The 16,501-nt window shown below is 56.2% G+C and overlaps 1 protein-coding gene across 1 annotated transcript in view; it reads right to left on the reverse strand.

Moving 5' to 3' along the window:
- The window catches only part of PLXNA2 (plexin A2), a 167,912-nt gene that overhangs the window by 57,105 nt on the left and 94,306 nt on the right, over nt 1-16,501 (reverse strand). The window contains exons 5-9 of the mRNA XM_086765428.1: nt 15,122-15,222; nt 10,443-10,566; nt 9,330-9,483; nt 8,037-8,133; nt 4,628-4,742 (exon numbers count right to left, since the gene is read on the reverse strand). Coding sequence (XP_086621554.1) covers nt 4,628-4,742; nt 8,037-8,133; nt 9,330-9,483; nt 10,443-10,566; nt 15,122-15,222 — 591 coding nt within the window. The remainder of the gene's footprint in view (nt 1-4,627; nt 4,743-8,036; nt 8,134-9,329; nt 9,484-10,442; nt 10,567-15,121; nt 15,223-16,501) is intronic.

The raw sequence follows: 16,501 nt of genomic DNA on the forward strand, positions 1-16,501 counted from the left end.
GTGTAAACCCTGGCTCACAGTTGTGCTCCCAATGATATAAATTACAGTCCCCATCACTCATGGAAACACATTGTTCCTCATTTATGCCACTGGAAAGCAGAGCAGACCTTGCTCCTTAGAAACCAAACATGAAAAGAAAGGCAACTGAAGCGAGACTTTTCCCTCTGGTAAATCCCTACCCAACGCCCTGAGCTCTGCGCTGGATCCCAGGTCCTCGCCATCAGTTTGTGAAGCCCTGTGGTATTTACAGCCATGCAAAATATGGAAGGCTGGAGAGCCTACTTCTCTCCTATAAATGACCCTCCGCATTCCAGAGGTGAGGACAGGAGCAATTCCCTGGAACACGGCTGGGTTACAGGTGGGAACAATCTCCCTCCGGTCCCTGCAGCCCCGCCGGCCGAGTGCTGGCCCGTTCGCCTTCCAAACACCAACCGCTGTAGGTTATACACATCTACTGATGAAAAAAGTCTTGCCAACAAGCCCAAACAAATCTTCTCAAGTTGAGATGTGTTAATCTTGCTGCAGCTGGGCTTTTTGTTACTATTGGTACTTTCTCAGACAAACACATCTCTCTAGAAGCTCAATGCGACCCAGCAAAGCCACTTGCTGGACTTAAATGTGGCTCTGAGTTCTCTCTGCACATCAGAGTCCCCATTCAGGTATCCAACAGCGGGGATTCTAAGGACAGATATGAGGAAGGTTTGATTTTGTTTCCTTCAAGGCACATCAAGCCGCACTCGGCATCCGAGGGCACAGCCAGCTGCAAAGGTGTTGCTCTCAAAGCAACGAGAATTCAAAGGAATCAGACGAGAGCCGAAATCTGCACTGAACTCCCGGCATCTGAAACGCTCCGTCCCCCTGAGTCAGCATCTCACACGTGGCAATGGCATTATCTGCACACAGTGGACATCAAAGAGAGACAGATCCCACATTTGGGGAAACTAATAGGATTTATTTGGTTCTAGCTCTCCACTGGGATGGGGTGGAAGGATATATTTATGTATCTACAGTCCTCTCCATCTGCATGTTTTATACATTGAGAGAGAGATCTTATAGCCTCCCACATACACAAACCCAACAGCCTCAGACACACTCAAATTCTATCACAGGCCTGATTTGAAGCTTTGTAAAGTGAGACAATCAGCGCCACACATCTGTGAGGCTTCTTCTCGGAGAAACTCAGCTTCTGGGGGTGCAAGCCAGCCCCAGACCTTTGCCTTCTTGTTGCTCTTTGAAGAGCACGTCTAACCAGGCACCTTGGGTGGGCAAATGATGCCTCAGGCTAACAAAGGGCTGAGAAAAGAGAGTTTCCTATCCAATTATTAACTCCTAGAGAACTGCCACCTGGAAACAGAAGCCTCAGAAGAGCTGGGTTTACCTCACGTCAGAAATTTCCCACCAGACGAGGAGATGAAGAGCCAGCTCCGTGCTGAAGACAGCTCTGTGTTCAAGGCAGAAGGTTCTGTATCTATCTATCAGTGATTCCAAACCAAACGTGCCTCGCACACCAACAATAGATTTTCACTTTTGCAAACGTAGCAGCGTGATGCAAAGCAGAGACCTGGCAGTCGACGGGTGTCCTTTCCTAGGCATCACAAATGCCTGTGGTCATCGCTTACCCGCTCGCTACCCCGCCACAGAGCACCCACCCATCTTCAGCAGCCGTCCTCCGCATCCCTGCCTCTACCATGAGCTCTGCCCTGAGACTTTTACTGACCAATTCCTGCTGGCAGGGCAGGCAGAGACACAGAAAAAGCTTGTTCTCTCTGCTGCATTTTCAGGAAAGCAGGGCAAAAAGGCAGCGTTTAGCTTGGCCAGTACAGCCAGGAGTGTGCAAGGAGCGAGCGTGCAGCTCGCGAAGAAGGGCTCTCTTTCCCCCATCACCTTGTAAAGCGGCTGAGGCTTTGAGCTCTTTTCCCTGCTCAAGACAGACGACTCCTAGGAGCATCAAAGGGAGCTCGTTACACATCGAATTCCGCTGGGACGCATGTTCTGATGGGCCAGGAGTAAAAGGGAATATTCAAGATATTTTCTCTTGAATTAAATATAACGGCATGAGAAAATTCCCAATCCCGTGTGAACACGTGTGCAAATCTTAGGTAAGAAGAGGCACACGGGACTGAAAGTAGGGCAGCACGCGCTGGCACCGCCACGGCTAGAACCGCAGCACCGCTCCGGCTCCAAACACAAGCTCTGCGAGGACGGGCGCGGTGCTGGTAAGCACAAATACTTCGCTAATCCGTCGGGCTGCGGCACAGCGAGAACATAGAATCGTAGAATCATAGAATAGTTAGAGTTGGAAGGGACCTTCAACGGTCATCTAGTCCAACCCCCCTGCAAGAAGCAGGGACATCCCTGACTAGGTCAGGTTGCTCAGAGCCTCATCCAGCCTGGCCTTGAACGATTCCAGGGATGGGGCATCCACCACCTCTCTGGGCAACCTGTTCCAGTGCTCTACAACTCTCATTGTAAAAAATTTTTTTCTCATATCTAATCTAAACCTACCTCCTTCTAATTTAAACCCATTACCCCTTGTTCTATCACAACAGGCCCTACTGAACAGCTTCTCCCCATCTTTCCTGTAGGCCGCCTTGAGGTATTGGAAGACCGCTATCAGGTCTCCCCGGAGCCTCCTCTTCTCCAGGCTGAACAGCCCCAACTCTCTCAGCCTGTCCTCATAGGAGAGGTGCTCCAGCCCTCTGATCATCTTTGCGGCCCTCCTCTGGACCCTCTCCAACTGGTCCATGTCCTTCTTGTGTTGGGGGCTCCAGAACTGGACACAGTACTCCAGGTGGGGTCTCACCAGAGCAGAGCAGAGGGACAGAATCACCTCCCTCGACCTGCTGGCCACGCTCCTCTTGATGCAGCCCAGGATGCGGTTGGCCTTCTGGGCCGCAAGGGAGCATTGCCCACTCATGTTGAACCTCTCGTCTACCAACACTCCCAGGTCTTTCTCCTCAGGGCTGCTCTCGATCCAATCCCCGCCCAGCCTGTATTTGTGCTTGGGATTGCCACGACCCAGATGCAGGACCTTGCACTTGGCCTGGTTGAACTTCATGAGGTTGGCACGGGCCCACCTCTCCAGCCTGTCCAGGTCCCTCTGGACGGCATCCCTCCCTTCCAGCGAGTCGACGGCACCACACAGCTTGGTGTCATCGGCGAACTTGCTGAGGGTGCACTCTATCCCACTGTCCATGTCACCAACAAAGATGTTGAACAGGGCCGGGCCCAACACGGACCCCTGAGGGACGCCACTGGTGACCGGTGATCTGAATTAAGAGACGAAACTCTTCATGAGGCATTGATTTGATGCCTTGTGCTAGCCAGAGCGAAATGCCCACAATAAAGGCATTAGCACTGCTCTGTGTACGCAAGCAGCAATCCATTTGCCTTACAGAAACAACCAAATGCGGTTTTGGCGGCTGGCTTTGCCCGTGTGTTCAGAGGTCTGGAGAAGTCATGGCAAACAGTGGAGCATCTATATCATCATCATTAGCCCTCGTCAAAAGTAATCACCAGGAGGGTGTTAGATATCACACAGTGTCCCCTGGCAAGAAACAGCCCCTACGAGATGAAGACGACGGAGGAAATTCTTTGGAGACGCGACGGCGCTGTGATCCCAGCGGGAACCGGCAGAGATACCAACTCCTCCACTCGCTCCCTCCGTGTGATCTCAGGCAAGTCCTGCGTGCTCCCAGGAGGAAAATGGGGATAATGGGATTGTCCTACTTTACCAGAGACTTGTCAAATGCTTTTGAGATCATGGGGTTGAAGGGCTACAAACCCAAGAACTACAACTGTAAAGCCTGGGAAGACAGCGATGCTTTGAGTGTGAAGGAGAAACCGCCCCCATTGCTCCAGAGAAGAAAAAGCAAAGACTTTTGCTTTCTCTTGTTATCTTGAAAGGAAGTGCCTTGGCTTTCAACCGGACTGAGAAAGCTTTTGGTTTGTCCCCAGGGTGGACGCTTCTCCCTGGGCACGGGGCAGCTCTTTGAGGCTCTTTGTCCACCTCAGGACATAAGAAGGTCCGCAGAGCCGTTAACGGGCTATGCCTCCTTCCAACCGCTAAAAGCATTGCTGGACTCGAGCCCCACACCTTTTATTGACTGCTAAGAGAGACGGCTGCTGGTCCACAGCGCTGGAACCTGAATCAATTCTCTTTCCCAAAGTCTGGGGCTGTTCACGTCTGTAATTCCCTTCTCAATCAGGCAGGCTCCTGCCAGAAATTTCAGATCTGCCAGCACAACCCACCGAATGAGTCCCACCAGGTCCCATCTGACCCGTCGCTTGCCGTCAGGCAAACCCCTGTGCGCTCTGCGCGTAGAGCAGAGTTGCTGCTACGCGCTGGCCTTCGAGGAGGCTTTGAGAAAAGCCCCACAGCAATTACAGTTGTTACTGAACCTGAGCACGCCCAGGTATCAGAGCTGGGATCAGCTTTGGTGTTCAGGTCACCACGTTTGTGTTAAACTGACACCGCGCTCCTCTAAAGCCGTATCTGTGCTTCCCGACGCCAGCAAAGAGAGGAGCGCCAACCCACGGAAAGCCGAAAAACCTCACGTAAGCATGGCTTATGCTAATTGTGCCACAGAAAAACAAAGAAGAAAGAGCTGAAAGCCCAGCCCGGTACCTCAGAGACGTTGATCCGTCCCTCCTGAAAGGAGCAGGTGGTTGGGTCGTGGGTGCAGAGGTTCCGGTATTTGCACCAGTGGCAGCGGAAAGCGCTGTTCACGCAAGACAGGCACCTAGGGAGAAAGGGCACGTTACAGAGGAGGTTATCGCCCCAGGCAGTCCGTACGGACACAGACAGGCCCGGCCAGAAATCCAGGCTCAGGGTCCTTCACAGGAAAATGATTTCTTTGGAGCGATGTTTTGGTACAACAAAGGTAACGATCAGGTCTGAGAAAACACACGCTCAAAAGACAATCTTTAAACACCCTCACGCTTCAGTCAGTAATAAAACACAAGCTGGAATTTATTGCACATCATTGCATCCACATGAAATAAAGCACAATATCGCACAGACACCAGCCTTCATTTTCAGTTTCCAGAAAGTGGAAAACAAGGCAAGCCTGGCAGAAACTGGATCCGCTGTTTTACAACTCAGGAATGCTTCAAGTCAACAGTAACACTCCTGCCTGGCCTTGGTGTGCAAAGGGGCCAGCGAGCGCTTTTGATTCATGCTGGAAGAAATTAATTGTTTATGAAATGTTTCTGAAGGAACGCAGACCCTTTTCAGACACGGGGCGGCCCAGCTGCCAGCGAGCTGGCTGGGTGGTTTTCCTCCACACTAACCGCCTGCCAGACAGATGCACCGGCCACGACAGCTGCGAATATTTGCAGTCACCACCTCCTCCATCTCCGCGGCCAGCCCCCCGTGCCGCGCGGCAGCTTTTTGGTGACCATCTGCTGGCACAAGGATGAGCTGTGCCCGTGGGATCCGGCTCCATGTCATAACCTGTGGCTCCAGAGACCCGGGTGCTGCCAGGAGCGGGCAGTGCCCGGGGGCAGGGATGCACCGGAGCGAGCCCAGGGTCAGCACAGAGTGATGAGCATCACCAGGGAAGTGGAAGCGTGGCCTTAGGTAGGAAACTCTGGGAAAGCGGGTCTCTGGGCAGAAGCTCTCCTGCCAGCTGGGCAGAGGCACCAGGGCAACGCCTCTCGCGGGCCGCTGCCACGAGCCTGCGGGTTTTAATAACTCAATTGTCTTTTCCTTCTGATGCATTCGCAGTGACCTTAATAGCTAAGGAAGCTTATTCTAATCACGCACGTGCAAATCCAGGGAAGAACATCAACTCCTGCAAGCTTACTTAATTACTTGTTTGTCTGCCCCATTTCTGCCTCCATTGGGGTCTGTAGCAGTTCTCCTCCCACCCTCACCTGCCCTGGCCGCCGGCTTTCCCGTGGGTGCCGGTGGAGCTCTCTGCTTCCCAGAGCCGGGTCTGAGGGACAAGGACCTCTCTGGTCACCCAGGCCAAGGGCTTGGTTCAGCACCTCGCACTGTACCGTGGTTTCCCGGCCGCTGCCCAGCTCAGGATGCTGAGCTCTCCGACTTACACCAGGTCACCACCTTTGCTCTTTCGTTCTGGTCCAGCCTTCTTAAGGATCACTGTCTCTCTTTGACTTCAGAAAGCGCATCCTTCCACTTAATCTATTCCTTATTAAAAGACACTTAACACAAAAGCCATCCCCATGTTCCCTGACCCCCCTGCAGCTCCCTGGGGACACAGGAGCCCATGTGAGCGCTGAACCATCTTCAGCCCAGGGGTTCGCAACAGCTGGACCCCGCACGGGAGGTTTCACAGCACAGCCTGCAAAAGCAGCACGCGCCTGCCCAGCCCCAAACCCCTCCTGCCCTCCTTAGCCCAACGCCAGCTCCCGTGCTGGGCTACGTGCTCCACACACCACAACGGGCACGGCTGCTCCCGTGCCCCCCCTAGACCCCTCGGCCCTTGCCATGAGGGGTCTTCGGGTCGATAGGTCTCTTCTCCTCTGGCTGCGACCTGTATTCCTTCTTCCTCTTTGCGTGCTGCGATTCGTTCCTGCCAGGCTGGCTCCTGCTCTCGCTGAACTCCCTGATAACGAGTCCGGTGCCACGTAAGTGCTGCAGAATTTACCACGGCGTTAGCGCTTCATCTCCGAGCAGGAGCCGATAGGAAGGCATGGTCAGATGAAGCCAAATGAGACCAGAAAAGATGCACTGCCTCTGCTCCTATGTGAAAACAGGGGGCCCTGCGATGCCACCCCTCACACAAATTCAAAACCAGGAGGATGCTGAGGAAGCGCTGGACGGACGGCAAGCACTCGCAGCCGGAGGAGAGGCTGGTGCTGCACAGCCTGAGGGATGAGGACGTAAGGACAGCGCTGTCACGAGGGGCAGGGATGGCTGAAGTAATGGATACGGACCACCATGAGAGGCAGCATGGGGGCACTGAAGGACTCACAGGGCTCCTTTCATCCCCATACCTCTGCTCTGCACTACGGCTCAAAAGTGAAAAAAAAAAAAAAAATTGAATGCATGCCTAGAAAAACTGCAGGCCAGCCAAGCCCATCAGTGCACACAACCCTCTTCCAAGCGCAGCAGGGATGGCCCCGCAGCTCGAGGCTTCAAATCCAGTGCAGGAAGATCGGGAATGACCCTGTGCTGGCACTTCTTGTGTCCTACACCAGGCAGCTGGAGCAGCAAACCACGCTCCCGGAGCAGAGCCGGCAGCCGACCCTGCTGCCGGAGATGCCGCCCAACCTCGCAGCTCAGGTCTGCTGTTCCCTATCCGACTTCTGGCAGGTCCAGCCCGCATTTCGTTTTGGTGCTTTGGGGCCTGCTGCGTTTCCAGAGAGAAGTCTATAAATGCTTCAGCTCTGTAAATGCATTTTTAAGGGCAGCCATCTGCGTGACGCCTTCCAGCGGCAGTTGTGCCCATGGAGGACACATCTCCATGACCTCAGCAGCACCGAGCCCCGCAGCCCTCCACGGAGCAGCCCACTGTGCCCGTGCTGCTGTCACAGGGTCTCTGGGTTGCTCTGCCAGATTCCAGGCACAAGCAGGGTGTGGGGGGCTCCTAATGCCAGCGCTCTGGCTTGCCCCAGCTGAAATACAGACCCCAGGGCTGGAGACACCCAAGATCAGACCTCACCACCATCTTCTCCAACAGCCGTGCCCTCCTCTGTCACCCCGTGGAGCATCACCCGCGGTGGCCAGCGCCCTGCTCCGCCCGCAGCCCACCGCCCCGCTGCCTGCAGCCCACCGCCCCAGCCCCTCTGCTCTGCCTGTGGAGACGCATCCCAGTTCACAGTTGCAGGATCGCGCAGCTTGGGGGCACCAGCAGGTTAAGGTTTTTTTTCAGGCTCGCTCCACCTGCCTCTTGCAAGGCAGCGAAAGCCTCACATGCACCCAGAGAAGTTCAGAGAAGACAGGGAGCGGTGGGCTCCCCTTCCATCGCACATGTCTGACGGCTGAACCCAGTAGCGTGAAACCCCGCCTAGTTGGTCCCAGAGCCCAGCATCCATTTCCCAGCCCGGGACTGGGAAGGAGCACTCACAGCTGGTGGGCACTGCAGTTGTAGAACTTGAACTCCGTGCTGACAAACGTCCTCCCCGTCTCTCGCGACTTCAGCTGCAGCACCACGCCGAACCAGTCTGGGGATGCAAACCAGAGCCCGTCAATCCTGCCAGCAGCAACAAGGGAAGCAACAGCAGACGCGGAGGCACCCACTCCCCGCCTGCCAGCGTGCTGAGCCATCTGCTTCTGGGGTAGAAGGTGGAAGTCAAATGGCTTTCACCCCCCTGCTCCCCCAGGCGTCAGCCTCCCACCCACCATGAGTCTGCAGAGGTTCCTCAAGCTGGGAGGCTGAGCATCCCCTTGGCCGGACCGTGAATCGAGCACCCCAGGGTGCTGGGCTGGCAGCCTCCAGCAATGCCTCCAACCCAAACCAGGCTCTGGCAAAATGCTCTGGAGACACAGGGTCTGAACACTGCCTTGGGTCACCGCTGAAATGAGCGTGGGACCTCATCCCCTTCCCCAAAGGATGCTGTCTCCAGTATAAAACCACTCATTCAGCAGCCCAAGACTAGGCTAGGAGACAATGCTGGAAGCATTAGGGCATTAGCAGAGCTCGTCAGGAGCCTCAGCTCTGGGTTAATTAACAGCAGATTGCTCTTCCGGAGCTGCTGTGGGTAAGCCTACGCCAGCCCTGCTACCGCGGCGGCTCTCAGCCCCCAGTGCTCGCCAAGTCCCAGGCTCCCTATAATGCCTTGGAAATACAAAGATATCAGCAGGGGAGCACGGTTGACACCTGGAAGGGTGCCAAGCAGAAAATGAGTTTTAAGCAAGTAGCATTTTGGTTATGGGAAGAGAAAATATGACAGCAGTGACATTAATGAAGCAACAACCCAAAGATCAGGACCGAAAAATAGAAACTGCATCCACCTACTCGTGGGTGCTGAGCCAGGCTGAGGGGAGGGCTCTGGCATTCCAGATCCACCCAGCGTGGCACGGCTGTGAGCCCCTGCCCCGCTCGTGAGCCACCCCAGGGGGCACAGACAGCTCCTGCAGCCCCAAATCCTGCCCTGGGGAGAGGTCTGGCAGCGCAGGGAGGGTGTGGGGACGGGGCAAGCACGCGGTGCTGCCTGCTCCCAGCCCACCTTTCCCTGCGTGGGATTTCTTAAGGATGAAGCTTATTTAGCTCCCTGGGTTCAGTGGTCTTTGACAGGAGCAGGGGTTTCTCCAGCAGTAGCCCCGAAGGGTCCGCTTCACCCAGCAGATACTTCCAAACCCGTGCCGCACTTTCTGATGGCGCAGATGTCGTACTGCTGTCCAGAACTCAGTCACTTACCTTGATCCACAGGTATGGCAGGAACGTCCTTCGCCGCTGGCGAGACACACACCACCCGGCTGCCCGAAACCTGCCCTTCCACCTCCGTCAGGTTTCCGAAGAGGCAGGTGACGCCAGCTGTCAGGTCTGGAGCATCGCTCACCAGCAAGCTGAGCTGCAGCCGGGGAGAAGAGGGGCAGGAGGGGAACAAAACACAGCCAGCGACCTGTCAGCAGGCACAGCTGCCCCAGGTTCCTCCATATTTTCATCACCTGCTGTTTTCCCATTCAGTGCTGACCCCCTGAAATTACCCCTCTGCCCACAGGAGGTGGCCAGCTGCCCTTTCATGGGAAGCGCAGGAGGAAAAAGAAATCCAAGGATGCAGGGTCTCGGCTGACACAAAAAGGCCTTGCTGAGCCTCTGGGTACCGCAGTTCAGGGAAGGTGGCAATGGCAGCTTTTTGTCCCCCTGGTTGCTCTGCCACCCTCCATGCCTGCTCCAGGAACCCCTGACAGCAGCACGTTGCCTCTTACGCACGAGCGCGGTGATGGTCCCATCAACCCTCTGCACGCACAGCGGCTCCAACAACCGCCCCGCTGCACGCACGGGAGGGACAGCCCTGCCCGGGCACGCGTGGCCCTTCGAAACAAGTCCCCTCCAAGCCCTGCACGAATTGGGACCGTCCGTCCCCGCAGCAAACCAGTGGGGATGCGTGCCCTCCCAACAGCCCCGCGTCGTTTCCACGGCGGGCAGGGAGCGGGAAGGGGCTGCGGCAAGGCCAGCTGCCGCGGGGTGCTGGGGGGCTCGGAGAGCAACAGCTGGGACGCTTCAGAGAGCCAGGCACAGCTCACAGATGAGGGCTTTTGGGAAACAAAGCCTCTCCTTTCAACAGCGAGTGAAACCCGACCAAGAGAAATGTGAGCTGAGGCCCAAGGGGAAGGGGAATTTGTTTCTGCCATCCCCACCCCCTTCTGATCCCTTCCCTCCCCAGTTCCTCTGTGAGGCTGACTTCATGGGAAAACACTTGTGCTGCTGGGCAGGGAGAAAGGCTGGAGAACGGACTGCTCACTGCGAACCCGAAACGTGCTGGAAGTGCCTGTCCCCAACCCCTTCCCGCTCGCCAGCCGCACCTACCGGGAGGCTGTGCTCGGAGACAGAGATGCTGCTGGGCTGCACGGCGACGCTCATGCACTGGCTGATGCTGCCCGCGAACCGGTACGGCTCCTCCGCTCGCTCGCAGCTGTCCCTCGGCGAGCACCTGCACGCGGGAGCACACGTCAGAGCACGGAGAGCAGCCCGGAACGGCGTCAAACAGCACGAGGTGCTGCGGCTGACCGGACTACAAGTATCTCGGGAGCAATTCCCGGTCCCGCCTGCGCTGGGACACAACCCAGAGCTGCCCAGTCCCGTGTGCCGGCGGTGGCAGCGGGAGCTGGGGTGAGCCAGGAGCTCTGCTGATGCCTGGCAGCAGTCTTGCAAGCTGTAAATTCATAATCGGCACAGAACCTAAACCGTAACGCAGTAACAGGATGACGCCTCCATTCTAATTAAAACAAAACCACATAGTTCATTAACCATCTCCTCCCGGAGCTGAGGAGCGCGGCAGGGCCAGGACCGGGATTTTCCTCCCAGGTGGACGCCGGCTGCGCTCTGGCCGGTTTTTTGCCCTTGGCCTCCCAAGCTCTCTCCCGTTCTCACCATCAGGAATGCGAGCCCCTGAGTGAGCCAGAGTGCCTAGGACAGCTCCTGGCACGCGCGTGTTCCGGGATGGCTCGCCGTCTCTCTCTTTCTATTGCAGGTGTCCTTGGAGCAGAATGAAACCAAGTTGCTTCCAGCGGGCAAAGGAGTGCCCAGCGGGAAAGCAAGGAGGAATGATCAGTGTTTCAAGCCAGGGATGAGAGACTGCGGCACAGCACTGGCATCCCTCAGGGATTTTCTATTTTATGTCATTGGGAAAAATCCTCTTCTCCCAACTCCCCTCCCTGGGCACAGATGACACATCGGCCTTTGGATGTTAATGGTCTTAATAAGCCACCAGCAAACCCCATCACTTTTCACCCATCGCTGATCTCGGACCCTATTTCCAAGGGTGGTGCAAAGGTCAGGGGATCGAGGTGCTGTCACCAGCCCCGCGTGCCACCAGCGAGTTCCCTTCTGACAGTGCTTGAGTGTGTATGTTACTGGGATGAACAAGGTGCTGTTGTCAAACTGCTTGTTTTCCCGGTTCCCCGGGGAATCTCGGGCGGTCTCAGACACAGGCGCACATCAGCAGGAACACCTCCTGCCCACGCAGAGGCCGAATTTTGCCCGCACATCCAGCTCCGAGCAGCTGACGAGCGCCTGGCAAAACCAGGGCTTCCCACGCCGGAACAGTGGAGCCGCATCCTCCCTGCAAGGCTGTTTGCTTTGGATTAAGGAAAGCGGAGTTTACACGTTCCCTTTCCAAACCACCCGTGTGATCCCCAGCAAACACTCTCGCTGCTCTCCTCGCCCTCTCGGGTTTTTTTCCTTTTTTTTTTTTTTTTAAGTATAATGGAGCTAAATATGAATGCTGCCAAAAGAAGAATTATTGAGGTTTAAGTGAGTCTGTAAGATAGCTTTAAAGTGAGCTCTTGACTGGAGCCTTTATCTCATTGACTCGCTGGAACGGCTCTTTTTTATCATACTATTTATGGCAACAGCCCTAACAGAGATAAATAGGTCTGTAGACAATAACACCCTTGCAGAGAGCAGCATATGGAAGCCTTGCAGGTTTCAAATCCCACTGGGCTGGAGAGACTCTTTAACAATCTCCTCGAGGCCTCAGCTTGCTCCCCAAGAGCTGTCTGTAGGAGAGGCGGCGCGGAGCATCCCTCTCTCACACGGAGAGGATGCACTTGCACGGCGAGCAAACCCGGCCGGGGGGACACAGCGCAGGCGTTCCGCAGCAGGACCAGCACCTTTCCATCCTGCTGGTTTCTAGCACTGTCTCAAACGGTCCGTGTCCAGAATTCCTCAAAGCCCGGCGCAAGGCACGTGCCACCCACAGCCACCGTCTCATCGAGCTCCTCTCTTTGGGCAGGCGTTATCGGTCTGCTCCGCTGCCTGCGTCCAGCCTGGCCGTCTCCCGGTTCAAGTCCATTGCCAGAGCCCGCACCGCAAACACAACCGACACCTGCTTCCAGAGCTCCTGGATTTAATCCTCACGGAGAGCTCATTCATGAGCATCACTGCACTCACTGCCCAAATTCTGGGTACACGCACATGCACACAAGCACCCCACCGCACAATAGAGCCTTAAGCCCGGACTCAGGCCTCTAAGACAACGGTCATACATAACGAGCACACAAGGAAAGCTTTATGTAACATTGGATAACGAAAGCTTATCCCAGGACAACTCAGGTGTCTTTACTTTTCCTTTATTATTGCTCTCTGGCTGGAAGGGTGGAAGGCAGGACACCATCCGACACCACCCTGAACGGCACACCTACACCTGCTCAGCCATTCAACACATCATACAAAATTCCCATTTTTTCCCGGTTGCCTGTTGGCTCAGTACCTGCACGTCCGTGCTCTCCGCATCGGCAAAGGCGGATGCCGAGCGCTGGCAGAGGAGCTGCCTTGCGCTGGCCTGCCCGGCTCCTCCGCGGGGCACAGCTCTCACACACAGCTTCCCCAGCTCCCGGGGGGCTCGGTACCCCAGCACACGTGGAGCAAAGCCCCACAACGAGCAGCGGACAGAAACAACTGAATTTCAATCCCTGACGGAGACCTGGTGCTGATTTTCACCATACCCGTGGCTTGCTTGGGCGGCCAGCCATTCTCTTGCTCTTCCAAGGACAAAACCCTCTCCTTTTCCACCCCTCACCCTTTCAACCAGCCCTCAGAAACCCAGCGTGAGCATCGCACCCTGACCCCTCGCCCTTCCACTTAGCAAAGGCGCAGCTGCTCCATCTGGCAGGAGGGAGATGTCAGAATTGGAGGCGAGAGATGACAAATTAAATACAAACACTCCGGTGCTTGGGGCCTCCAAACAAATATGACAGAGGCTTCAGGAACAGCAAGATAAACTCAATTATTTACAGCTTAAGACAAAAGCTAAAAAACGATCGCGGCTCCAAGCCGGCCGGGAAAGTGCAGATGGCAAAGGGAGGGTTGAGAAATACCATCAGGGAAGGAACTCTTGTTGGGAACAGGTTAATGCCAAAATGTCACGGCCGAAAGGGCAGAGGAAATGGCGCTTTCCCCTCCTTCTCTTGACATTGAGGGTTTTCTCTCTGCAAAATGAAGATAACAACCTTTACCTGCTTCCCAGGTGGTTTATGAAGACTCGGTTCGTTAGCATCAGGGAAGCACTCGGGGATCCTCGCAGAGGAGCTGCCGCGGGGGTCCAAGGAGCAACGCCGGACACCCACAGACACCTCAGGCAGCCCTCCCCTCCGGCTGCGTGGCAGCTCCGGGCTCCGAAAGGCCACTGTCCTGTGGGGGGGATGCTCTTGTACCCCAGATGCTGAGTAGAGCACATCCCCTTGCCTCACTTCCTTGTCCCCTCACTATCACAAGGCCACGGTGGCTTTTGCCCCAAACGCTGGAAAGGCACCGGGGATGGCTCTCCCCAGGGAAAAGCCAAAGGGATGGGAATCACCAGGGATGGAAATCTCTTCCTTCTGACAGAGCCGCTGTAAAGTAAAGACTTTTGGACACAACAGCACATAGGGTGGCTTAGCTGTAGGGCTGGACAGGCTCTCTGAAAGGAAAAAAGCTAAAAAAATAAAGACGCCCAGGGTGCCTACGCCCCAGGTTGCCTGCGCGGAGCCCGCAGGATGCTCGGGGCCAGCGGCCGCACTGCTCCCCCACGGCTCCCCAAGCGTGGCACCGACTCTCTGCAAACCAAGCCAGCCGCGGGGAGCCAGCGGGCACCCCAAAGCCCTCAGGTCCCGAATCCAGGCCGGATTTACGGAGGAGCCTGCCGTCCCCGCTCCAGCACCTGCTGCTCAGGCAAGTGGCCAAGCTCTGCTGTGCGGGTCCCTGAACTCTGCCTCTGCCCCGCTTCCCCTGCATTTAACGGGGATGCTCTGCGAGCTGGCATGCAGCCGAAGGGATTTCTATTCCTCTCCTCCAGCATCCTCAGGGCTCTCCCCTCCTCCCCTGAGCCGCCTCTGCCCGGTGGTCCCCCTTCCGCCTTAGGAAGCGATCGTTATTATGGCAGGGGAGAGAAAGGAAGGACACAAACACCTCCTGAATGCAGAGAGCCCTTCCCGGAGCTCCCCTGAAAAACAAAAATAAATACACCAACCCTCAGCCCTTTGTGCCTGTTGATGTGCGAGGGGGCTGCCAGCCCCCAGCCCTGCGCTGGAGCACAGACCCCCTGACCTCGCCGTGCAGAATTTAAATCTCTCTTCCTGACGCGTTTAATAGGGCTTGGCGCTCTGCTCTGTTCCAGCGCTGCAGCCTCTACGAGAGCAAAGTCCCGCTCACATAATCGAGTCAACTATTCCCTTTAAAAATTCCCCACTAATTGGGAGGGACTCCCGGAGCGTGCAGGTCGCGAGGCCTCCATTCCCCCTGGTTTGAATTCTGCTTTCCCATCACGTCCGCAGCACCCTCTCTGTGCTGCGCGCGACCCACCGCTCCTAAAGAAGGGATTGGTTTTCCTTTACCTCTTCCCAGGAGCTCGTGGACTTTCAATGGCAATGCGGGGAACGTCCAGGGAAGGGAAGAATGGCTTTGAGGAACTTCAACCTAATCCACTTTTGCAAAGATTGTGTGGGAGGCGCCTGGGGGCTTTGAAAGCTGCTGTTATCATCACCCGAAACGGCCGAGGCCGGACTCACATGTGGTGGAGCGTACACCAGCCGCAGTGGGGGTCTCCGGAGCTCAGGCACTCCCCGCAGGTCGTGTACTGCTCGCAGGACTCCACGGGCACCCGGGACACCTGCGAAGGAAGCAGACAGATGGGCTCAGCGCTCCTCACCGCACTGCGGGCACGCGGAACCAGAGCAGCTCCAGGTCCTGCTCTGCCAGTCTGAGCCGAGTAACGCAACAGCGTCTCGCAAACTTCCGTGCAGAAGTCAGCCAAGAACGGGAAATATTGGGGACCGAGTCACGAAGTCACTCCGTCCCTCGGGCACGGCCATGCCGTGAATCATGGGCGCAGCAGACCCGCAGCCCGGCCGGCCTCCCACCGCCGGCGCCAGCTCGCCGGGAGCTCTCCCGACCTCCCTGCCCGGAGATGCTGCCGGGGCGAGAGCTGTGCCTGCTCCTCCCTGATTTACAGTTTGCTGTCTTACACTTGCCATGGGGGAAGCTACTTCAGGGAGGAAAGCTGTCAGGGAATAAAATTCATTAGGATTTTGCACGTTGGCAGCTTATTTAGCCTATGTGGGTATCTCACCACTTACTCCTTGGCCACCCCAGCCCTTCCAGTGCGGAGTTGGCCGCCCATCTCTCCCAGGCAAGGGATGCCAGAGCAGAAGAGAGAGGGAAGCGCGCGAGGGAACACCAGCCCAGACCGCTGCTGCAAACCCCCTCTCGCACTCATCGCTCCGGAGGAAGGTCCCCGCGTGATGCTGAGGTGCAGCACGGTCCTGACCCGTTTATCAGCACTGCAAACCCCACGGGCTCCAAAACGACACCAAGCTTTAACCACGGGTCATTGCTTGGCTCCAGTGAAGCGATCCCACTTTAACCTCGCCAACCAACCCCTCGCCACCTCCGGCGGGCACGCTATGGTTGCATCTCCTGTCCCGACGCCGCAGCGCGGTGCTCCTGCATCGGCCCTGCCAGCGCCGGTCCCCCTTCACCGTATTTACATTTCTACGATCAAACACCGCAAATAATTATTGCTGTCCCCGGCACGGGGCCCTGGGAGCGATGCCTGCAACCGGCTGAAAATTAAAACAACTGTCGGCATCGCACTCGCTCTGTCCGTCAAAACAGCGCCCGGCTCCCAGCAGCTGGGGCGCGCGGGGTGAAAGGAGCAGTGTCTCGCCAAACAACGGCCACTTTCACGCCAAGTGCTGTTGACACAGTGAGAACCCAGTTCCTCTCTAAACACGACACCAATAGGGCTGCTATTCTCCTTGTTTCCTCAGCCCTACTTAACAGCTTTTCCTAAAACAAAAATCGCGTGTGGATGCCGTGGGGATGGCTATTTTTTTTTTTTTTTTTTTTTTTTCCCCTCGCTGAGGTGAAGTTTGTGGGATGGGCAGAGG

This window comes from Chlamydotis macqueenii, chromosome 23 (assembly GCF_036417535.1).
Source record: "Chlamydotis macqueenii isolate bChlMac1 chromosome 23, bChlMac1.mat, whole genome shotgun sequence".
Taxonomy (NCBI): Eukaryota; Metazoa; Chordata; class Aves; order Otidiformes; family Otididae; genus Chlamydotis; species Chlamydotis macqueenii.